General features: G+C 40.0%; 1 protein-coding gene across 3 annotated transcripts in view; it reads right to left on the reverse strand.

The window, feature by feature from the left end:
• Positions 1–1,104: 1,104 nt before the first annotated feature.
• Positions 1,105–25,169, reverse strand: part of LOC5576274 (titin) — a 351,555-nt gene continuing 327,490 nt past the window's right edge. For all 3 annotated transcript variants that reach the window (XM_021842989.1, XM_021843039.1, XM_021843103.1), the window contains 3 exons: positions 6,386–6,505; positions 6,242–6,317; positions 1,105–5,767 (listed from right to left, as the gene is read on the reverse strand). In XM_021842989.1, coding sequence (XP_021698681.1) covers positions 1,863–5,767; positions 6,242–6,317; positions 6,386–6,505 — 4,101 coding nt within the window. In that variant the 3' untranslated portion in view covers positions 1,105–1,862. The remainder of the gene's footprint in view (positions 5,768–6,241; positions 6,318–6,385; positions 6,506–25,169) is intronic.

The raw sequence follows: 25,169 nt of genomic DNA on the forward strand, positions 1-25,169 counted from the left end.
CGTTCAAGTGTAGGAACAACTGTGGCATTTTAGTCAACGAAGTAAACGTCAAAAATGATCAAAGTATCAAGACTCAAATCTGGGCCCATTTTTAAATGCAATTCTCATCAATCGGAAGTCGCCATCTTGGATTCCAAAATGGCGTCGGACATCGATTTTCGACCTACTAAACAACAGATTTCATCGGATACCAAATTTACTCTGACGATTAGTCAGTCGATTGCTGTGTCAAACTCCCATACAAGTCACTGCAACAATCAGCCGATTTCCCAACCTATTTAGTCGATTCTTGAACTGCCAAACATTTAATAGGGTTGTCAATGAACACTCACCTGTCGTTCGGGTGGTTACCACGCCGCCATCTTGTGACTGGACCTTCGAGGACGTAGTGGTTACTTCTGAAAGTACATAAACAAACGGCATTAGATTCCTGCTACTAGAATGTCTTTTTGCGGGAAATCTATCACGAATTCTAGGATCTGTGTTAATCAGTACATCTAAAAGGAACACAAGCTTCACAATCGCTAAGGCTAGAATTTTTCGATTTAAAAACTACACATACTATGCTATAAAAAAATGCACAACAACGGTGAAATGAGCGAGCGGAATTTTGCTATAATTAATGGTGCCCAATTCAATATGGTGGTTGATCGCGTTTTGGTGATGATTCGACGTTCACTAAATTAGTTCATGATGAGGACTGCATGACACAGAACAAAAACAACACACACTGGAACAAAAATCAGGGACATGTTCTCGATCTAAAAAAATGTATGGCACACTAGATGGCGTTTTGGATCAAAAAAATGCTGCCATCTAGACGCAGAAGCATGCACTAGAAGTTGGGCGCACGCGAAGCACGCGTTCGACGTCTTTTCACACATGCTGACATGTAAGGCGCGGGGCATGGCACACTTTGACAGCGGAAAACGTCAATCAAACTACACTGACAGAAGAAAATGTAAACTCACAGGGCTCTCTACCGATGCGTACAGTAGGGTAGGGTATCTTGCCTCCTATACGTACATCAATCACATACGTTCGAGGGCCGAGAGTGCGGCTTAGTAAGGTCCTTCTTGGGGAACCCGCGTGCGTGGTTGTTAGGATGCACATCTAGATAAAAAGACGCTTGCACGACCAGTTTGCTTTGATTTGCCGTAGTGTGGTAATAGTAGTAGTAGAATCATCCGACAGTGGCGCACTCTGGCGAGGTTTAAGCTCTTGCTATAGAATGTCTTCTATCCAAAAATTGCTTCACAAGTGGCTGTGACAGTAACAGCGACGTATCATTCAAAGATAAAGGCACTTCTTCACCAAAACACAAAAAAGTCAGTTCATGTCCCCGTAACAACAAAATGCCCGGTTTTCTTTCCAAACACGAGTTACACGAGTAAGCGTTTGACATATACATCATATCCAAGCGTTTCACAGAGGTTTCCAATGAATAAAACAACAGTAGTAGTAGTAAGAATGCAGTAAACGGCTTAGCAAAACAACTGCATGCGAGAGTTTTGATGTGGGTTTTTGGCAATGTCTTCGATTTGTTGGTGCTTGCCTTGGAGTTCCACCGATTTCGTCGCACAAACACACGCGCTAACGCTTTTTTTCCGGTCACAAATAAATCTACACAGCCTACTGTTTTTTTCTTTCCTACGAGTTGCTCACCGCAGTCTTCACACACAGCCTGCTTCGATTTCGTTCGTCGTTCAGAATACGGTTATAGAAAACAAAACACAGAAATCCCACAGTAAACACTACATGGAATGGTGGTTTCGACTTCCGGTGACTCCTCCTGGAGTCGGTGGAAATCTACTTCGGGGGGTTCACCTCGTTGCGCCGCTACGAGCGTGGCCCGACACAGCCTACACGGCGAACGATTGGCTCATGAGCTCTTCAAATGCATCTTCCACGTTGTCTTCGTCGAGAAGACTCACGTTGTTCATCGGTATGTGAGGCATCGTTCGGCTACGTGACAGACCGCCACCTAGCGGTGGTTGATAGTACTGTGGCTGCTGTTGGTGGACCGTCATTTGTGGCGCTCGCTGCGAATACATTGGCGACTGCTGCTGCTGTTGGTAACTGCTGCCAGTATGCTGCGAAGTCATTATGTTGTACTGCGCAGGATTGTAACTGTGTCCCAGAGCGTACGATACCGGTCTGGCGCTATTCTGCGACATGCCGGATTTGTCCCTCAAAATGTTGTGCGATGAAGAAGTTTTGGACAGGGCATTCAACGTAGGTTTCTGACCGGCAAAGTAAGCTTCCATGGTACGCTGCTTGTCGGAAACGTTACGATTCGGTTGTCCAAATCCTCCGTCGTAGCTCGGGGGGACCGCCAAGGTATGACTAGACTTGGCTCGTGATAGCGCATTCGGAGCTTGCTGTTGGTTCAAACGCACCCAGGAATCCGTACGAGCCAGTGGAGCCGGTTGATACGCAGGGCGACTCTGAGGCATGCCCTGCACATTATTGTAAATCACGTGCGCAGGCAAACTGAATTGGGAAGGTTTCGCTAGGGGAACAGTGGTAGCAGGAGTTTGAGGAGTGATCTCCACCTTTGGAACGGCGAACTGTGGTACGGATCGTTGTCCGTACGGTGAATGGCCGTCGGATGAGCTGCTGAAGTCTTGCGAGAATCGCTTCTGAGCCGCCGCCGCTGCAGCTATGGCAATCTTGTTCGGCGGCGTTGGGCTCTTCTGCTGGATCTTCTTCAGCGAAGTGTGAAGATTCTGTGCAATCATAGAACCGCGATCTTCGCCTCCGCCACTGTTCAAATGCGATGGTTTGTTACTGGAATAGCTGGCTTGCTGGCTCACCGGTGCTCGCATGACCTTCGTCACCACTCGCATTTCCTGCGAGTCCAACGATTCCAAATCGTCCACGTCGTCGTCAATGGGGATGACGATATTTGACGGCGACAGAGAAGAGGAGTCCCGACGATCATTCACTCCCAGATAGGTCATCTGCTGTCCCGCTGGGCTGTACACTGAGTTGGTGTTGGTCAACACTAGGGGTTGATTTTCCGGATTCGTCAGTGAATCACTACGGTTCAAGGAGAACGTGGACACAGACTCCGGTTGAGTGTAATCCGTGAAAGTGTACATGAAATTATCCGCTGCCGCAGGCAGTGTAGCCTTGTGGACATCCGGCAGCGAAGGACGCTTCCCTTGCATACGATCAGCCACTTGGAAGCTAAGTGGCTTCTCATCGTATTTCAGTGAACCCTGGTAGGTTAGCGAAGTCTGGGCGGGCAGAGAGCCCTTGTTCATGCCAAACTGGTTCGCGGTGAACTTGGTAGAAGCGATACTGGCCACGCGACCGTTACTCTCCGCAGTTTTCTTACCAACCCATGGAGCTGGTGGAGTTGGAGACTCGGCACGTTCCGGATTCTGGGCTTGATAGTTGAGCACATGGTGCGTTGGAGTTCTTTCAATTTTGGGAAGTGGGACATAGGGAGTTTCGTGATAACCGGCAGCCGCAAGTGACTTGACCAGCCCCAGTTGGACCGGCTTCGGTTCGGGTTTGACTTCGGGAGTTTCCTTGAACCCGGATGCTACGATGTTTTTGACGATTCCACAGGAAACGTTCGAAGGGATGGGTTTGATGATTTCGGGTTCCTGGTGGATGGGTTTGAAGTCCAGGTTGGTCGGGGGAAGCTTCTTAGGAATGGGTTTAAATGCAGAAGTGGGGGCGTGGGTGAACTGGCTAGGGACCATAGGCGGATGCTTGGGTTCAGGTTTGCTCACAGCAACCGACTGTGGAAGCGGCTGCGGAGCAGTTTTGTGTTTGGCCGGAAGAGCCGGCGGTTGTTGAACTGGGTTGTTTGCTGGTTTGGGAGGAAGCTTTGGTAGGGTTGGCGGTTTGGGAGCCACGTGGTTGGTGTGAATCGGTTTCGGAGGTTTCGCATGTTGACGCAGATAAGACTCGTCGAAGGAGTTGCTCTCGGCTTTCTTCCAGAAATTCATTGCTGAACTTTTGGGAGCGCTACGCATCGGTGCCGGTTGATTGCCCTGCCTGCCGACGGATTCAAAGTTGTTCTTCAGATGACCGAATTTGCTGGTCCAATTGTTGGTTCCAACGTGTTCCTTAACCGGATTGGTCCACATTTGCTTGGTGGCTTGATTCTGCTTCTGCAGGAAGGCCATGAATTTCATGTCGTTATCAGTCTTGGGTTTGAAGTCTGGCACTTCGACGGGTGCTGGCTTCGGAGCCGTTGCGACCGGAGTCTTGGCTTTGACCTCGCGTGGACGTTCCTTGGGCTTGATCGGTTGGTCTTCTTCGGAATCATCGTCGGAGTCTGCACCGTTAGTGAGCAGTTTCTTCGGGATGTCGATCGTGTTGGCTCGCTTCATGCGGAGCTTTTTACTGGTGTATTTGTTCATGGGCCTGTCTCCCGTAGAAACAGGCGCCTCGTGGGACTCCGGAATGTGACTTCTGTGGATGGCGGTTTTACGAGCTATCGAGGTATGGACGGACTTCGTTGGAGCCTCTTGTTTCACTTCGCGATTGACGATTTTCTGGACAGTATTGACGACGGTCGAACCCTTGGGGGTGTTCTTCTGAAGAACGACCTGTTCAGCGGTTTTGCGAGGTTCGTCGTCTTCCGAAGTGGAGCCATCGTTGAAGGCGTACTTTTTGACCAGTGCGCGTTGAGCTGCCGTCTGGACGGGCTTTTTGAATGGTTCATTCTTGGGCACAGGTTTGACGTCGATGGGCTTATGTTGCGCCACGGCAGGTTCGTATCCGTTAATCGATGGTTGTTCAAAGCTTTGCGATTGACGGAAGAGTCTCTGCTTCGCTTTGCGATCGCGGCCGTTGACGAGTGGGAGTGGATCAGGGTTTTGATTCAGTTCTTTGGGGACAAATTGACTGGGACGCTTCATGGCGAACGTGGAGGCTGTGGGTACTGATGGGGTGGAAGGAAGAACCGTACCGAGAGACTGCTGTTTCTGTAGAGAATACGGAAGAAGGGGCTTTTCCGGAGTTTTGGATTTTTCCGGAGTAGCTGAGTTTGAGTGAGCGGACAGGCTTTCCATGCGACCAATTTCTTCGATGAATCGCCGAGCGTCGGCCAGTTCTTCACGACTGACTCCGACCGTGTGGCGGTTGTTGCGATTTCTTCGTTTCGCGAACCGTGCGCTTCCACGTCGAGCCTGATTGTAGTCCACCTTGTCGTCTGCGTTATCGTCGGCAAGTTCGTTGACGGGGGAAACCTGGTCGGGGAGTTTGTCGGGTTGCATAAGACCGGTCTGGAGTCGATTGACAAGAGTTAGGAGAGCGTTGCGTTTGTTTGACTCTAGTTGGATATTTTTCCCATCCCTCAAAGACAGTTGTAACCGTTGAAGGGCAGCCGTCACCTCATGCAAGATACTATCGCCGGAATCTACCGGCAATCTACCATTACTAACACTACTACCATCACCATTGACACCGCCATTGAGGACGGCGTTTCCGACACCAATACCGCGGTACATTTCGATGTTGTCATGCAAACCGGCCGCTAGGAGCCGCAGGTCTTCGCCGGACTCTGTGCCGGAGTCTTCGACCGGTGGAATCGGTAAGGTGACGGCTGTGGAGCCGCCGTTACCCGTACCGATCTGGCCCCCAGCACCGCTCTTATTGTGCAACAGTATGCCCTGCAGTAGGGGCAACAAGAGCGACTCACCGTGGATGCCGCTGCCGCTGGAGTCGTTGCTCTTTTGCTGCTGGAGTTGTTGCCGTTCGCGTTGCAGGTCGGCCGTTACGCTGGCCACGATGTCGGCACAGGCTGGAATAGAATCGGATCGATTGGTCGGGGGTACAAGAGTTATTAGGGGAGCATTTGGGCACTGTTGGGGCGTTGCAGGTGTGGTTGTGGCGGTTGCCTGGCGACCGTTACCTTGCTTCTTCTTGTTTAAACTGGGCGGTCTTACTGAGAGGCGGGGCTTACAATGGCGGGAATGTGGACGTAGGCGTATCGGTTTGTTCTGAGGGTTGGTGGAGTGGTGGTGGTGGTGTTGGCGGGAATTGTTTTGTCGCATTTGGTGATTGTGAAAGATAGTGGAAGGAGTTCAAGAGGTGTCGAAAGAGAAACTGTAGTTGTTGTAGTTGGTGGTGATAGTTTCTTGTCCAAGGTGATTTGTAGTTTGACAAAGAGCAAGATAAAAGTAACGAGAAACGCAGGCCTTCGAACGGAAATATTTTGGAGTGCGTTTAGTGAGTTTGTTGAGGCGTTCGAGAGGGTTCTAGTGAGTAGCGGTACCTTCTTTTTCGGCCATGATCTGTCGTAGACGGGCTCGGATCTTGCGGCGTTCCTCGTAGTTAGTGGACGATTCCAACTAAAAGAAAACCGAATAAAGCGTTAATGAATTGCCTATGAATCGAACTTTGGACCGCTCGAACTTACCAATTGCTTTAGTACGGCTTCGTCCCAGATCTGCTCTAGGTTCTCGATGCTCGGTTTCGGGGCGTTGCTCGACGAAGAGGCAGTCGACTTGACGGAGCGGGTTGTGGTTACTTTGGAGACCTGTAGGCGAAAGAGCACGTAGATCAAATTTTAGAGCACAATCAAAACGTATCGAAAATTGGCGGCCGAGAGGCAGTTTAGACCCGGAATGCACTGAACGAACGCATTGCTCGGCTCGGACGCTTGGTTCATGGCGGGAGGCTATTTTGGGAACGCGAACGCGCGGACGGAACAAAAGCGAAACTCTTTTCCCCGTAACCGTTACCGAAGGTGTATGAATCTATTTTGAGCATAACAAGTTTACCCGACTGTTTGGCTACTTCCCGCGCGCGCTCGGTGTGCTGAGTAATCGTCGGCTGTTGCAATGTACCGACCGGCCGTAATGTGACATGTTGTTCGCGTTGAGAGATGTCTCCCAATCTTGTTCAAAGATCAGCTGATTCGGATCGGTCGTAGTAGGCTGCGGTTCGGATTCGCTCTCCGATGCCGTCAAGGTCGTTATTCGCTCGGGACGCCTACTTTGTCGCTAATCGTTTTAGATTCTCCGACTTCCTCTATTAGCTGTCAAAGATGATTGATACCACATCCAAAACACCTCCTTGGAGGGGTTCGTTCGCATTTGGCCCATCCAAGGCCTGCTTAGTCCAAAGAGTCATCTAACTCGCCACGCGCTGCGACGACACGCCCAAAGTTCAAAAGTCTCATTAATTTCCACGAATAAGATTCGAGTAAATAGATTACTCATTGGGAACTCGACTTCTGGCTATTTTAGTCTCAACCGTATTAAGACAATATTTTTATTTTACTTGCGGCTTTCTGCAGCGCATTAACGGACATTGGCAGACATTGCGGAAGGCATTTTCGCCGAGCAGATTTTCTTTTTCCCCCCAGCCAGCGCAAACAAGAACCGGTATTCTCACTCGATGTTGTTTACGTTCTCGCGAAACGTAGTTCTGCTTCTGCTGGCCGGGGCGAGGAATGCCACAAAAGGATGGACGGTGACAACGGTGGCCTTGTTTTGATTCTGTGCCAAGACGCGAATTCGTCAAATGGCATGTTTCGTTCTGATGCCTGTCTCACTGCGGATGATGTGACCCAGTTATTTCAAACAAACCATATATGGAAATCGGGAATATCTGGTGTCACCAGAGAATCTACATAAGCAACTTTGATTGAGGAAGACGCAGTAGATGGATACCCAACTACTCGTTGAGTTGTTTTCACTCGAAATATGTTTTAGAGCTTTCAAATGAGTGATCAACACTTGCAAACTAAAAATTGTCACGTGTATAGATCGCAGAAGGCCAAGTCAAAAACGGTTCATACATTTTCTTGGCTAGGGAAAGTGTACCAGTTATGGCCATAGTGGTTCCCTATTTGGCCATATGGGAAATTTTAATAACTTTCACATTTTAAATCTTTTTGAATGTTTTAACATCAAGATATATCTTAAATCTAACTACTACAAAACACAAAAATTTTCAAAAAATTTGAAGACATTGAAGTAATTATGTATGGCGAAATAGGGAACCACTATGTCCATAACTGGTACACTTACCCTACATCCCTATTGAGACAGAGCTTGCTTTTCAGATTATATACAGTTATATGAGCACTTCCACAATTATTGAATGCCATCAGGATTTATGCTGGATTTTAGGGCCTCCACAGACTTTCTCAGCAAATTTCCTAGAAATTAATAGATTCTTGCAAAAAATCATCGAAAAATTTCAGGTAATGTCTTTGGAGGAATAATGATCAAAGATTATTTTAGAGGAATCTCTGGAAACATTAAATGTTCTTTCTGAAATCGTCTGAATTATAAGTTACATGTATCTATTATCATTTTCTCAATTCATCAAGTTTTTAGGCGAGAACATACCAGTCTCCTTTTGCGACTTTTGTGAAATTCTGATATTATTCCTTAGTATAAATTTCTCAATTAAAACTTTATTTCAACTAGTTCGCCTGGCAAACGTTCTATGGTTTTTCGAAGTTTTCAAGATCTTTATTTGGTCAGCGTGGTACCAGCAACATAAATGCTCATTACTCAAAGACGGCTGCTCCAAATTGCTTCATTTTTTCACAACATACTCTCATTAATATATTGTACCGATGAGTGAATATCTGAATACGATAAAAATTCTGTAGCCCGAGATATATACGTGGGTTATGGTTAAGCGTCGGTCCCCCAATGAATTTCGGGTTATCTCTGGATCCAGATGACCAATGATCAATGTTGGCACGAATTCTAAAACTAGAAGAGTTTTTTGAGAACTTGTGAAAAATGGTGCAAAAATATCGAGAAACAAAAAAGTTATCGTGATTTGAATGATAAATGACTGCATGATAAATTCTAAAGGTTTGCTTCCAATTACTCTCTCTTACGGAGAAAGTAACAGATAAAAATCATGTTCACAGTGAAAAACAGAGTTCACACAGATTAAACAATAAAAATGATGAATAAAACTTTTGTTTCGTTCTAATTTTCCATACAAAAACTACTATAAAACATGATATGACGATTTTCGAAATTTTTAATGGGTCATACTGTAATATTATTAATTTTAATTGTTTGCTCTGCTCTGCAAATTCCATGGAACAAAATGATAAGGAATGTTCTATACTTTTCAGTACTTTCTTTCATTTAATACCGCCTCAGTCAATGCCCTTTTTTACGTAATACAATACCTATGCGGAATGTTAATTTAAATTAAAGTAGTACTCGACAATAAAATCATAGCTGGAAAGGAAAAACTGAACAAAGTAGAACCAATATTTGCCCACAACCGAAATCTAAAAGTCTGGTCGTATACACTGAGGTACTCTTGCGCTTTGTTATACATAATGTACCGATGAGATTCATGTGAAGTGTATTTAAACATGAGCGCATGGGTTCACCAAACTACCCTGAATACCCGTGCCACAAAAACAAACTTAGTTGAATGGTGAAATTGGCTCCGTAATACCTTACAGCACTTGAGCCTATGAAAAATAAGTTATTTGCAGAAAATTTCAAATGCTTGTGATCACTTTTTGTCATTGAGAACATTTAAACATGATTTACGATATTGGAAGGCCTCATAAATCGATTGCTTTTGATGATTACGCTGCAAAAAGGGCGTAATTCAATATTCTGTTCATCTTTACATTCAAAACTCCGCTCAGAGGTTACAAATTACCTTTGAATATCTGGACTTACATGCAAAAGGACGTAACTTCAAAACGGGCCCTACGATTTTTTTAAGCTTTGCCCAGACTTGAAGGATGGCCATAGAATTGAGTACAGAATTTATAGAGATTTTTTTTTCTTCTGATAATAACAGTCTGGGGAGTCTGACCGTGACTATTTAAGAACTTTACATTTACTGTATATGCAACGATATTGTAAGGTAATATTTGTAATCTACATGACTCTTAACAATATCCGGAAGGTATCTAGCTTGGTTTATTTTTAAACGATTGAAATGTCATTTAGCGATGAAAACATAAAATATTGATGAGCCTCAAAACCAGTGGTACTTAAGCTGGGCGCATACTGCGGGCCAATTTTTTTTTGCATTAGGGCTCTGCAAAATCTTTGCCTAATGTGGGAATTCGAAGCTCAAACTTTGGGTTTCTTAACAGATTGTTGAGGATTTTCTGCGCAATTTTAAGCATTACCAACAGAATCCTTGTAGAATGCTGTGATTCCATGTGATAGCCGGGAAATTTCCAGTGAGATCCTGGGCTTCATAAGCGTGATTTTAAGAATTTCTAGTACGAACCTGAAGATTCTAAATAGACCTAGAATAATTCACATCAGAATCATAGTATTTTACTAGCAGAATATGGGGATTCCTAGTAGAATCCAGGGAATATACAGTGTGATTTTGTGGATTCAGAGCAGACTTTAGAGATTTTCTAATTGGGTTCTAGGGATTCTCGTAGAGATTTTGAGAATTCTCAGCGATATGTACAGTTGGACCTCGAGGATGCCTTGTGAGATCTTGGTTATTTCCAGGGATTGAATCCTGAGAAAGTTGAGAGAATCTCTCACGCATTGATCTCTGTAACTATCATAATATTCTGCACATTATGAGAGACTGTTTATCGTATACTGCTACAACTTTGATCAGATAGGGGGGATAGTAGTGCATGATAAAGGCACACTATTGCTATTGGAAGTTCGTGGATTGTTTATCGTGCCAGTAAAGAAAAACACCTACCCCCAACGATAAACAAGCGAAAAAAATGGATTCTATCATCGCTTTCTCTTTGAGGCACTCGTTCACTGCTTCTATTTATCAGACTAGTTACAACTTGCGTCGCTATACATTGACGATCGTGGACCGCAACAGATGGGATGTTTCTCTTCGCTTGCTTTGATCGTGCTTCATACTCAAATGAGAGCGAATTCTGCAATGCTTAGTTCACGGTGTACTATATTAAGAAGGTGATATATTCAGAAAACTGACAGCTACTTGACGACGTCATTCCTATCCACCTCGAACAAATTTGCGAAAAAAAATGATCTAGTTGTCCGGAAGGTATATGGTACGATAGGAGTGACGTCACATGTTGACAATAAAACTTGATGTTTACATCTGTAAAGAGCCTGCCTTGTTACTTTTTATGCCGTTGCCTGGTTATTTCTACACCCAAAACAAGACCTAGCACAAAATGTAAGGTTTTCTTACAGAAAATGTGAGATTTCAATACAAATACTGTATAAAAACCTTACATTTTCTGAATATGCAACGATATTACACAATATTCGTAAGGTTTTCATGCAGAATTGTATTGAAATATTGCATTCACTGGTTGGGTTTAGAGGTATGTAGATGTCTCCAAACAATATCCCGAAGAAAGCTTACTCTTGAGAATTTCCAGGTGAATCTTAACGATTCTGAGCTACATCCGGAGATCTTGAGGATTACACGAAATCCCTAGCGAGATCTTAAAACTTCTAGTGATATGGTGGGAATTTTCAGTAAGATCTCAACATTATGTAAAGATTCACTTCATAAACCTAATTGAAGTTTTATTCAAATTCGAATCACCAACAGTATATTTGTGTATTCTACGAAATGATTCCACGGCCACGGCCATTTATGGACCCCGAGAGTCCATGATATTTTTAAGAAACTTCAGTTTTGTGACTACTTGGTCATCTACTATCTACAGCACATGTGAAGGGTCGGCTAATTTCTCTTGCTTTGATTGACAAGTTATTGAATAAGGTATTAAAAAATCTTAATAAGCTTTCTCTTCTTGTTGCTTTGTATTCTGATGTTCGCGTCTTCACGAACATCTAAGTTAATGGAAATTCATTCATCTACAAAATACCAACAACAGAAATTCGTAACAACATACTTCAACTTCATCACACATTCACTTGAGAATTTCTAGAAGAAATTCTCCGATACACGGGTTGACATTCACTGAAGGCCATTCGCGCTCGCACGTTCAGCTGTCTGTCACTAAATCTAAAATACATTCGGTCCAACGGTAACGAAGTGTACATCCTGTTGACGGACAAGCCAGGTGTCAACTCGTCTGCCTGGATCGGCTACCAAGTCAGTAGGAAAAAGGTGTCCGTACTCCCCCAATCAAATTGCGACTGACGCGATGTTTCGATTTTGAAACAGCTTCCAACTACTCTCGCAATGACCGGCTTGTCATTGTAGGTATGTCACGTTGCGTCCACGAGTGACCACACCAAATCAAAACTTTCTTCAAATTCTCTGTCAGTGTCGGTTACGAAACGCGGGATTTTTTTTTTATTCGAGAAATTCAATTTCAGAAAACTGTATGTACAGTGTACACTAGGGTGGTCGAACTTACAAAAAAAAAAAAATAAGTTGAAAATCTCTCTTTCATACTTTTCTTACTATCTTCATAATGCAAACATACTGCCCATGTACGCATTCTTGACGTAACCACCACCACTTCATCGCTGGGAGAATGCGGTTTTGTGTTGTCAGCTGTATTTTTGCATGTGTTTAAGTTAAATAATCTGTGCATTTGCTATAGATTTTTCAATTCAAAAAATTGTTTCTTGTTAGTTTCGTACTTTTGTTGACTAAAAACGCATACATTTTTTTTTGCGATCAATCATTAAGTTTGATGATCGATTATATGCATGAATTGCCCTAAACACTTGGCCATAGCCATTGCAATCTGGGTTATACGCTAAACTATCCAAATAAACACTAAACAAATCGTTTGTGTGTTCGGAAAAGTTAATGGACCGTAGAATGGGGTATCTTTTTAATGCAGGTATCTTTGATAGTGCGGAGCCCACTACATACTAAATGAAATGACATAATTTCTGTAAAGCAGTTAAGCGAAACGGATTCAAAAGTAAAGACATTTAGTATAACACGTTATCACAGGGTAGTTTTTTGTGAGTTTTCATGTGGTTGCATATATCCGTTATCAAAGTTGCCCCAAAACCGAAAATCCACTTTCGATTATATGAAATGGTGGTGATTATGATAGGAAAGTTTAATTAAATTGGTAGATTTAATTTTGTGCTTGTAATTTTTAATCTCCAATTACACGTACTAACTGAGCAGCACTAAATAAATGAATACGTGTGGAAACAGCAAACAGGCAATAAACGAGAAAACTGAACGAAAATTTGCAATGACATCAAACGAAAAGCAATCGTTTTTATAGGAATTGTGGTGACTCCGACGGTAGTCGTTAGAAGTCAATGAAAATCTCTCCTAAAACACCAGGGTTCCCTTTGAAATTATCAAAATTATTTCGATTTCACAAAAAATCTCATTGGAATCTAGAAAATATTTACCGACATTCAAAAAGTTTATATTAAAGCTATGCTTTGAAATTCAAACGGAACTGGAAGGTTTTTTCAATAATTCCAAAGATTGGTTTTCAGAATTACAAATATTCACACAATAATTCGCAAGGAATCCTACCGAAATCTCATAGATTCTTACAGAAATACCGTCTCAAAGATACCCACTGAATTCCAAGAGAGTAATAATCGGAATCCCATTCCCACCCAAATTCTAGTGTTTTTACCAGATTTTTAATATTTCCGCAATATTCATAGAATGGCTTTTAAAATTCCATAATTACCATTAAAAAACTGACATCCCTATCGGAATCCCAAAGTTCTACAGGAATTCCGTAATTCCAAAGGAAATCTGAGAATCTCCGATGTCAGAATTTACACGTAAAATTCAGAATAACTTTATAAATATCTAAATTCTTACTTACATCCCAAAATTCCTAGAAAATAATATAATTATCGTAATGCCAGAATTCACACGGATATTACAAATTGCTACGGCCAGACTCAGAATTCATAAGCAAAACTCAAAATACCTTCCGAAATGTAATAGCTACCTCTGAAGCTAACTGCTAGTAGCTTTGTAAATGCTACCTTTATTCATAGCAACGCGTTGTTTGTAGTATGTTCGAAATGTATAGAGAAGAAAATGACACAAAAATGTTCCACGTGTAAAAAATATAAAACTTGCAATATTTGCATTTTCAAATGAAATATTTATGAAATATCCAAAAAACTGATCCATGTTACCCCAGATTACGGTACATTCACAATAGACTGTTACGTAATCTTTCAACTAACATTGATATCTGATATACCTTGTAATAGCTGGTTTTAAAAATATAACACAAAAAAAAAAACAAAGTGCAGAAATCTCGCATACTCTGAGATAACGCCCTAAAAGCCATTGGTAGCCAAGTGTGTAACTCGTTGTTTATGAGCAAATGAAAGAATAAGCATCCAAATCAACATTACGGGCAGGTAGATAATGATCCTTTCTTCCCCATAGCATTGTTAAATAACATGAAAATCCATTCAAATGCTCAGAGACAACGAGCTACACACATGGTTACCAATGGCTTTTAGGGCAAGATCAGAAGTTATGCGAGAAATAATCAAATTTTTCCCAAAAAAAAACTTTGAAAATTATCCCGTTTTACGGTATATACTCATGTCCAGGCTTTCGAATTCTCACTCACTCTCACGATAATGGAATAATCTCTCACAGCAATTTCCAGCGATAAGCTGCCTTGCGATTTTATCCTTTTACAAAACAATGCACACATAGATATTTGCACATTTCCGCAGCTGTGAGAAGTTTGTTTTCTCTTTCTCCGATCCATGGAGAACTTTTCCTGTATCTATCACGAGCAGCAGTTGCTCTTATGCACCTTATTAAACATTCCTTTCGTCAAGTTGGTGTGGTAGCATGGTTAGCGTGCACGCATCGCGGTTGTTTTTAGCAATGTTCTAGGTTCGAATCCCGTCGCCGGCACTAGTTTTTGTTTATCTACATAATGATAATTCTCGGGAGCAGTTGGTGAGCGAAAATATGATGGAGTGAAAAATAAATTGTCCCCAGAGTGGAATGATTTTTGGTAATCTTCGGTTTTCTTCTATGAGAAGAACAAATTCTTGCTGGTGAGAAATGGAAGAAAATTTCTTCTCTTCGACGAAATTGTTCGCCGCAATTCACCTACTGCTCATGGCAATTCTTTTTTGTCTTATGCAGCCAACTCTCCATAATTCGATTTTGAAAAGACCATCGAGTTAGCGAGGTATCAAGAAAAAAAACAAAACAAAAATGGAATTTGTGCAAATGCGGTCCAACTGAAGCTGAAATTCAACTTTTACTATGGTTCCCTTACTCGATATCGAGTTACGAGATATCGAACTAGGGAGAGTTGACTGTATTTTAAATATTTTTGAACACTGCTGTTCGTATGTCCAACGACTGGTAACTATAATTAGGTAAACACTGCAAAGCAATGAAAAAATGCATTTTGGTCATATTGGTGCTGACGTCGATTATGCGAACATGGGCAGTTTAGTACTGCCAAATTTCAGCCATTAGTTTTATTTTAATTTAATTTAAAAAAGCTGTTTGCATACTAGTTACGTTTAAATATCAAAAAAGTTTGAAAATCCCATCTCCCATATTTGTTTTACAAACTTTATGATAAAAACATAGTTCTGCCAAATTTTCATCCATTTTTGTGAGGATATAAACTGGTGGGTAAAGGATTTTAAGTAGATTTGTATGAAAACACTAAATCTATACTTTCAACGCCGGTAAAATAATCACACCTACATTGATGCTTAAGTATGTCACAACCCCTTATTATTTTTACGAAATAAGTTGTTGAAACTCTTCGTTACAGATGCTGTTAAGTTAAGATTTTTGCCTTTGTCTGCATTGCCAGAAAATATTTTCAAATAAATTTGAATTTTCATACATGGATCAATCATCTATAAAACCAAGCTTTCATTTGAGGTACAAATATCTTAGATCGGACTACTCTTGTGAACGCGGCAACCATTTATGTCAAAAAAGGTTGGGCAGGCCTTGTATGTTGAATATCTGAGAGAGAGGAGACAGCTGGCTTAGATTGCGAGCACCGAAAAGTCACGGGAACCTGTCACCAACTGTCACTGGAAAACCGGCACATTCGAAGGGCAAAGCGTGAAAAACCGTCAAAATTCAAGTAAAATTAATCAAAATTTTTAGGTGATTTTCGATGATTTCACATTTCAAAAAGTTGAAAACCTAAATATAGTTGTGTTTTGCAAAACTGCTATTGATTTTTTATATTCATCCTTTACATCATCCTTTTTTATGGTGAACAACAAGAAGGGAATATGATTTTGACCAAAATAAGTTCATCTGACCGTTGTGCACAACCCAAGAATTTAAAAAAGAAGTCAAAGAAGGCAAGAAAACATGTCAACTGTCAGTGAGCTGTCTCCTCTCTCTCAGTTGAATATATAACGAAATATACACTGTAACCTTAACTTACGAACTTGAATTGGTTCGTAAATTAAATCATTTCGTAAAAAAGAGTCTTGTTCGTAATACGAGGTGGATCACATTTTGGAGTCGGCTAGTGAGTAATCCATTTTTACTGTTTAAAGAAATTGTGCTTATACTAAAAAGCCAATTGATATACACAGGGATTGAATCCTGAGAAAATTGAGAGAATCTCTCACGTATCGCTCTCTGTAACTATCATAACATGCTGCACATTATGAGAGACTGTTTATCGTATAATGCTACACCTTTGATCAGATTGGGGGGATAGTAGTGCATGATAAAACCCCTCTAAACATGCTCCAAATCTGGGGGGCACTATTGCTATTGGAAGTTCGTGGATTGTTCATCGTGCCAGTAAAGAAAAACACCTATCCCCAACGGTAAACAAGCGAGAAAAATGGATTTAATCATCGCTCTCTCTTTGGGGCTCTCGCTCGCTGCTTCCATTTATCAGACTTGTTACACCTTGCGATACAATGACGATCGTGGACCGCAACAGATGGGATGTTTTTCTTTGCTTGCTTTGATCGTGCTTCATACTCAAATGAGAGCAAATTCTGCAATGCCTGGATATACATGATTCTCTACCGGGCCAAAATGTATACAAGCTAAGGTCTTTCAAATATTCCTTGGAATTTAGGTCTATAAGGAGATCCATTCATAATTTCTAAGTACTAAAACTCATCGTTCTTACTATCAATAGATGATTGTTATATTAAAAAAAAATGTTTTTTTTACCATGATCCCCATTTTGGTAACTTAGTTAGTACAATAGGTATTCAAGTTCATCCAAAACAGTATACTCTCCATATAAACCTATATCGTTTTTGGGCCACCTTTAAATCATTATCGAAATGGCTGAGAACTTCACAAAACTCTATGTTTATAATGAGAGTTATGAAAAAGATATGTGAGATGTGATTTTACATTTTTTTTGTTATTGGAATAACCCTAATGTACACACAGAACACCGCGAGAGGTGACTGCTGTCCATCGGCATCGCTGCTCCCTCCCACACAGGTTTTCGACTTTGCGAAGAAAAACACGGTCAAGATTTTCCTGCTCGTGTCGTCCCGAGGGGTCGTCGTTACCATTGCTCGGCTTTTGTGTGAAAATTGCATAAATTTTAAACGTGTCGCTTATGTTTGGACAGGGACATTGCTTGTTATGATGATCTCACACCGCCAAACGGCGCGGCGGCGAATCAGCAAAGGTATGGTTGAAAATGCGAATATTTGGCATGCGATCAAGCGACACGTCGAGTTATGCAATGTGCTTGGTATAGGTGTTTAGTTTTCGCGCGCAAAGAAAAGCGAATGAAGGTTTGCGCATTGAAATGTTAGTAGCTCTATAGGTATCAGGTGTGCACGGACGCTCCCTAAATTGGCTACCGAACAATTGCAATGCAAATATTTGTACGCAAATGCATGTAGCACAGGCACTTGTAATGGGATAAATTGTTAACTTAGTGATGCATCTACGTGAAACAGTGATACATCTTGTGCAATATTTCTTAGAAGATATTCAGTCTGTGGGGTACGGTTATTATGAAGTAACTAGATGACTAGATTTCAAACGCACCTTTATCCACGGTGTACTATATTGAGAATGTGATATATTCCGAAAACTGACAGCTACTTGACGACGTTATTTCTATCCACCTCGAACAAATTTGCAAAAAAAAAATGATCTAGTGGTCCGGAATTTATATGGTACGATAGGAGTGACCTAAGACAAGACGTAACAGGTCAAAGTACAAAAATGAAACCAAATGCCTGTCAAAAAAGACCACTTCTTATTGGTCGTTTTGGCAAAGGCCTACTTTCACATCGTTGAGTTGAATTGCAACAGGGCACTTTGTTGCTAGCCTGGCCGTGTTGCTAGTTCGTACAGTAAAGTTTTTATAAAAAGTTTGGAAATTTTGCGTGAAAATTGTGTCAATTGTCTTTAAAAATATCACCGGTTTTAAATTTCAACCTAATTGTTTGAAAATATAGCATCCTCTATTGCGCTAAATGAATAAAGCGTGCGAGAAACATTCTGATTATGAGCCTTGATATTTGAATTTATTCACAAGATTTGCATAAAAAGGATACTGGTAACACTGGATATTGTATCGACAAGGTTATCGACGTAAAAACAACAGGGCAGTCTTAGTTGAGCTGTCACGTCCTGTCCTAGGGAGTGACATCACATGTTTACAAGCAAACTTGATATTTACATTAGTAAAGAGCCTGCCTTGTTAATTTTCATGCCGTACCTTTATCGTGATTTTTTCTTCATTTTGGTGTAACAGTTCAAGGCTGGTTTGCTACTGACAAGAAAAGGAATCGCCTATCTCGATATGTGGAAAATTTCTTCCCAGGAATGGTCCAGAAAATCACATTTTTCTGATCGCTGTACGCAGTTGAGAAGAAATGTCATTTCAAACGGGACTCTCTGTAGGAAATTTCTTGACCCATTCATTCAAGGAATTTCTCTACTTTTCTTCAGCGGAACAGCAAACTTAGCTTCAACTGGAACAGAGCGTGCTTCTCAGTTTAGTGTTCTCATGAGCATTTCCGCAATTATTAACTAAAAGCTTCTGTTGTTGATGGACACTTTTTGCATTTGTATATCGTGTGGCAAGCACAAAGATACTCTATGTCGTAGAATTTCGAACAGTTTTTGGGAATTCATCATTGTATCATGACAGAATTTCCGATTGAATTTCCTCTACGTATTTCTTCAAGATTATCTCGAAGAATATCATCAGAACCTAATTAGGCCATTTGTCCGAAATTTCCCTCATGATTTTACTTATTTTTATATAGTGATTTTTACAAACTTCTATGAACTAAGAATTTGGTTCAAGATATTCAAGAATTCAATTCAATCATTTTTTTTTAAACCAATTACTTTACTGAGTTCTTAGAAATTCCTACAAAAAAATCGTTCAACTTGTAGAATTTCAGCCAGAAATTTCTTTGAAAATACCCTCAGGAATTACCCCAGAGATTCCTCCTAAGACTCCTAAGAATTATTGAATTTAAATATACCGCGCAGTTGAGATAACGGTAAAATTCGCCAGAATACACAAAATGCGCTCAATGTATAAATGATGCAAACCGTACCAGTTAAATTTCCTGAGAAATGTTTAGAAAAACTACAGGAGACATTCGTGCACGAAATACGAATCAATGACATTTGGTCGAATGACATTTAGTCGAATGACGTTTGGTCGAAAGTACATTTAGTCGAACGGACATTTCGTCGAATGAACATTTGGTCGAAAAGGTTTAGTTGCAACAGAAAGCATAGAATATTTTTAGAGTAACATGTTGGCGCTAATACAAGATTGAATAACCTAAAAAGTATCAGCTATTTTACCAACAATTTCTATGCGATTAGTAACATTTCAATTTGATGGACACCTTCCCAACATATTGATTAAGCTCTTGGGTTTTTAATGATTCCTGTTGCTTTTTTGTTCAGGCATGTTCTGCAATTCGAGATAAGCTGATCCTAAATGGATGCAAGCCGACTGTCTCCTCAGTCAACTCGTATTCATTTACCCGATACATAGAATTAGCCCTTTTTCTCATTTTCAATAATATATAGCTTCTACAGCAAACTCTGTTTTTTACCCGAGGTCATCAACACTGCCAGCACAGCCATATATTTGCTTGAGGAAAGTTATTAAGCTGGAAATTACAATAAGCCAATTGGCCATAAGTAGAGTTACCGACACCTAGCATTCACTTCGTCATAAAGGTTTTCCTTAAACCATTTTTTTTCCTGGCGTTTTAATCTTGATTTCCGCTTTAAAAAACCTTACCCACGTCCGTAAGCTGCAAAACCCGTAATTCAAAGAAAGATCTCGAGCATTCTTTCTAAATTTTCCATCAAATTAACATCAGTAGTTCATTATTAAGAACGTTGGCATTCCAAAAGAATAATAAATAATGAAAACATTATGTTCACATCGTTGAGTAATAAAATAAAAGCTTGTTGAGCAGTCGATGAATGATGATATTTTCAAAGAATAATAAATTCACTATAGCTAAATATTTCAGTCAATGTACAAAAAGAACTACTTCTAAAAAGTTCAAGTTCAGTTGAATAATCATCGAAATCCTAGATTTTGGCATAATGATCAAATGATCTTTCAATAAACTATTTCAAAATAAGCTTTCAACCAAATTTCCGTTCAACTAAACGTCATTCGACCAAAATAAATGTTCCAATGCAATTCGACCAAATGTCCATTCGACCAAATGTCCTTTCAACCAAATGTACTTTCGACCAAATGTCATTCGACCAAACGTCATTCGACCAAATGTCATTCGACGAAATGTCCTAAAGCCATGAAGAATCTATGACATTTAGTCGAAATACATTTGGTCGAATGACATTTAGTCGAATGACATTTGGTCGAAAGTACATTTGGTCGAACGGACATTTCGTCGAATGGACATTTGGTCGAAACGTTTTAGTTGCAACAGAAACCATTTGATATTAGGTCAAACCGACATTTCGTGGAGATGGTGGTCGAATCTAAATAGTATGGAAATAAAGTTTTACGTTTAGTCTGAGAGTAGCATTTTGTCGGTAATACAAGAGTGATTGAAAAATTGATAAATTGTGAGCCATTTTACCAACAATCTCTTTGCGCTTAGCGAAATTTTGTTATTCAATTTGATGGACGCTCTCCCAAAATATTGCGCAACCTCTTGCGTTTTTGACATTTCGTGCTGCTTATTCGTTCAGGCATGTTCTACAATTCGAGATAAGCTGATCTTGAATGGAAGCAAGCCAACTTTTGTCACCTCAGTCAACTCGTCTTCCCTTAGTCGACACATAAAATTAGCACAATTTTCATTTATAATAATTCAAAGCTTCTACTGCACACTTTGTTATTCACCCGAGGTCATCAACACTTTCAGCAGAGCCAAATGTTTTACTGAGGAAGTTCCTCAGCTGGAATTCACAATAAGCTAATTAGCCATAAGCAGAATTACAAACACCTAACATTTACTTCGCCATAAAGTTTTACCACAAAGCCAATTTTTCCGCTCTTTTTAATTCTGATTTTCATATTAAAAAATCTTACCCACGTCCGTAAGCTGCAAGACCCGGAATTCAAGGAAAGATCCTGAGCACTCTTTCCGAATGCTTCCATCAGAATAAGATCAGCAGTTCATTATGAAGAACGATGAAATTTCAAAAGAATAATAAATAATAAAATCATTATGAGTAATGAAATAAAAACTTGTTGGGGAGTTTTTCAAAGAATGATGATTTTTTCAAAGAATAACAAATTCACTACTGCTTAATATATCAGTGAATGTACAAAAAAAGTTCATTTTAATAATTTAAAATAAAACAACATGAAATGTCCCATTTTTTATTCAACAACAGTTAATAATTCAGGATCATTCAAAAGAATACGTTATCTTACCAACCTTGCAAAACTTAGAAAACAATATTCAATTTTACCAAATGATCTTTCAATAAACTATTGAAAATAAGATTTCAACTAAATCTCCGTTCAACTAAACGTCATTCAACCAAAATTAATGTTCTCCAAAGCAATTCGACCAAATGTCCATTCGACCAAATGTCCTTTCGACCAAATGTACTTTCGACCAAATGTCATTCGACCCAACGTCATTCGACCAAATGTCATTCGACGAAATGTCCTAAAGCCTACTACAGTGATACCCATGAGTCGATGTTCCATGACTCGATATCGACTCATGGAACCATACTAAAAACAGAATTTCATGGTTACTATGATGGTCCCTAGAAGCCACTTTCCAAAGGATTTCTGTTCCATGACTCGATATTTCCATGAGTCGATGGTCCCTTCAATATCGACTCATGGAGGTTTCACTGTAGCTAGAAATCTTAACAAGAAACTTTTTCCTCACTTCAATTTTCGCCCCAGTATAACTTTTGATAACAATTTCTTCAGAAAACGAAGCATCAATTTAAAAAATGTAAATCGCACAATTTAAAAAATGTAAGTTCAGATATCTGAAGAAGTCAATATGTGCTCAAGGTTCAAGATTTCAAAAATTTCTGAAAAATGACTAGTTAGAACTTGGGGCTTATTATGCTTTGACGTTCAAAAGTCTTCAAGAACCTCAAAAAGATCTGGTAGGTATCCAATAGAATAAATGAAGGTAAACTTATGAAGGACATGCAAAATAAACTTGATTAATTTTTCATAAAAGGGAGCATGGTAAGTCGTTTTTTCTTCTACTATATTCTTCATAAATATAGAAGGATTTAAAACCAGGTGTTAGGAATTTTCCAACTCATAACATCTTCCGTCATCTTCTTTGCAGCAAGTAAAGAAATTTATACATGAATAAGGACAGAATGATCGGACAGTCGATCAAAGCAAATTAAATTGCTTAAAATATTAAAAAAAAAAACAAATCTTAAAAAAAGTACCATATTATTTATGAATAACATCAATTGTTATCAAATTGCTGCCTGTCTGATTTGTGATTGTGGAGAAGTAACTTTACAACATTAGTTCTCTGACTACTAAGTTCTCACGGAATTCACATTCAAAGTGCACACTTAAAATTCATCACACAACGTATCATCAATCCAATGCAGGCAATAAACTCAATAAATAGACAAAATCAGCTGTAGAGAACATAATGGAAAAATCTTTAAGCAAGGTGTCTGATATGATCAAGAACTTTGGTTTGCACTTAATTTGAAACAAACAATTTACAACAAATTTAGGAATTTCCCATGCTTAAATCAATACTGATATTATTTCTAAATGAGCACGAAAAACATAGCTCTAAACTACCTTCGGTACCAATCCACCATCTGACACGCCTGTTTGCGAAAATGAAATAAAACCGTGCCTCCCAGCAAATTAAAAGCAACATTGTATCAATTTCGATCGATCAAATCATCAGACAAAATAAATCTCATTCCCCACGAACAGATTTACAGTTCGATCAGGAAAACCGCCCTCCCCAAGCTTCGAATGCTTCCGATTTCGAACGCTATTTTTAGCGGACGATGCTTTGCGCTGCATTTCATTTCGGCATCGAAGCGCTAAAACGAGCACAAACGCCTCAGAGCAGCTCACGCATTGCTCGCTCAGTGCACTGCACACGCAACAAAGACACACCAATTGCGATGCGAAGCGAGGCGATCCTTGTTGTGTTCCGCGAGATGAAATTGTCAAACGAAAATCTTTTGTGTGTCAATTTGCTTCCTCATCATCATTCTGTCGGGGAGGGGGAAAACCCAAAACGAATCGGGACTCGTGTCAATCATTCCTGAATCCGTCGTCGAGTCGTTAGTCCGAGTTCTCCGACTGGACCTGGCGACACCGGGCGATGAAAGAGAGCTCGCACGCTTGCTCCTGAAGATCATGCGGGAAAACGAGTTTCACTAAGCGCAAACCGCCTACACACGGTGTGCCTGAAACTGCTATTAACTAAAAACAATGTCCAGTAATTCTGCACGCATCATTCGAAAGGTACAGTGTTCAAGCATAATCTTACGTGAGTCTCCTGAGCAGACGGGTGCAGACTTATTCACACCTAGTCAGTTCGCGAGTCTGTGATGTTTGTTATGCGTTGGTATACACTCGTGAGCTGCTTCGTGATGCGAGTTTTTCCATCACTGGCTGCCGGTAGAATGACTAATGTGAATGTGATTGTAAAACACCAAACAAGTTGAGAAGCAAGCTCTGTTCCGGTTCCGGTGTTTTCACTACTAGGTGAAATCATGAATGTTGAGCATTTTCAGTATGAGTATAAGAGGCAAATCAAAATTAAAAGTAAAACAAATTTTCCATCATAACTAATTTATATAATTTTAAGAGTTTCGTTAAAAACAGAAATTGTGCTGTCAATCAGAATACGTTATGTTTTCGTTATTTTTAGTACCAGTTGAGTCTTTTAGAATAATGGCGTTCAAAACATTTTTTTATCACAAATTATTTTGTTATTGCTGAGGCTCTTATTTTACCAAACTTTTGCCTTTGGTTTGTTCGTATAATTACAGTTCTTTTATGGTTTATCCTTAGAATCAGCAAACTTTATCTGAATGCTTTGAATTGCTAGATATGATCGAACAATCTAAATGAATTTGGTAAGGAAAATTTGAAATTTTTAATGATAAACTTATAATTTGGAAACATTAGAAATACTACAAAAAAAAAAAAAAACAACACCACTATTTCCAAAAGAAGGTCAAAATCAGCTTTTAAATAGTTATTGATTTCATTAATAATCTTCCCTAATTCGATATTGAAGCGGCCATCAAGTTAGGGGAGGTATCGAGATACAGAACACATATTTTTCATTTTTTGAAATTTACATTATATTGGTAAAGTACATTCAAAACAGTAATTTAAATGTGGAAAATAGTAAATTTTTAGTACTTTTATCGACGCGACATTTTTTGAATAGTCCTCAAAATGTTTTCGATTTCATCACCCTGAAGTGGATTGTCAACCTTCATTTTACTATCAGTATTATCAAATTTATCAAATTCATATAATGAATTAACATTTGGAAGATATTTGAAAATTTTCATCGAAAAATCGAGTTAGAGAGGTAAACTTGCATAAAAAACTGAAACATATCGGCGATGATCGCATCGAATTAGGGAACATCGAGCCAGAGTAGGTATCGACTTGCAGAGGGATCAAAGTATGCCAGATTGAAGGGACCTTGCATTCAATCGAGTTAGGGGAAATATCGAATATCGTGTAAGAGAGGATTAACTGTAGTAAAAAAAACTCGTTCAGGAACTTCCTATAAGAATTGGAAATTGTATTCCAAATCTTGTAGGAATATCAGCTGAAGTTCCCGGAGGAGTTTTTATTGCCAATTTATTGAATTTTAAGAATTTTTTGCAATGTT

This window comes from Aedes aegypti, chromosome 1 (assembly GCF_002204515.2).
Source record: "Aedes aegypti strain LVP_AGWG chromosome 1, AaegL5.0 Primary Assembly, whole genome shotgun sequence".
In the NCBI taxonomy this organism is placed as follows: Eukaryota; Metazoa; Arthropoda; class Insecta; order Diptera; family Culicidae; genus Aedes; species Aedes aegypti.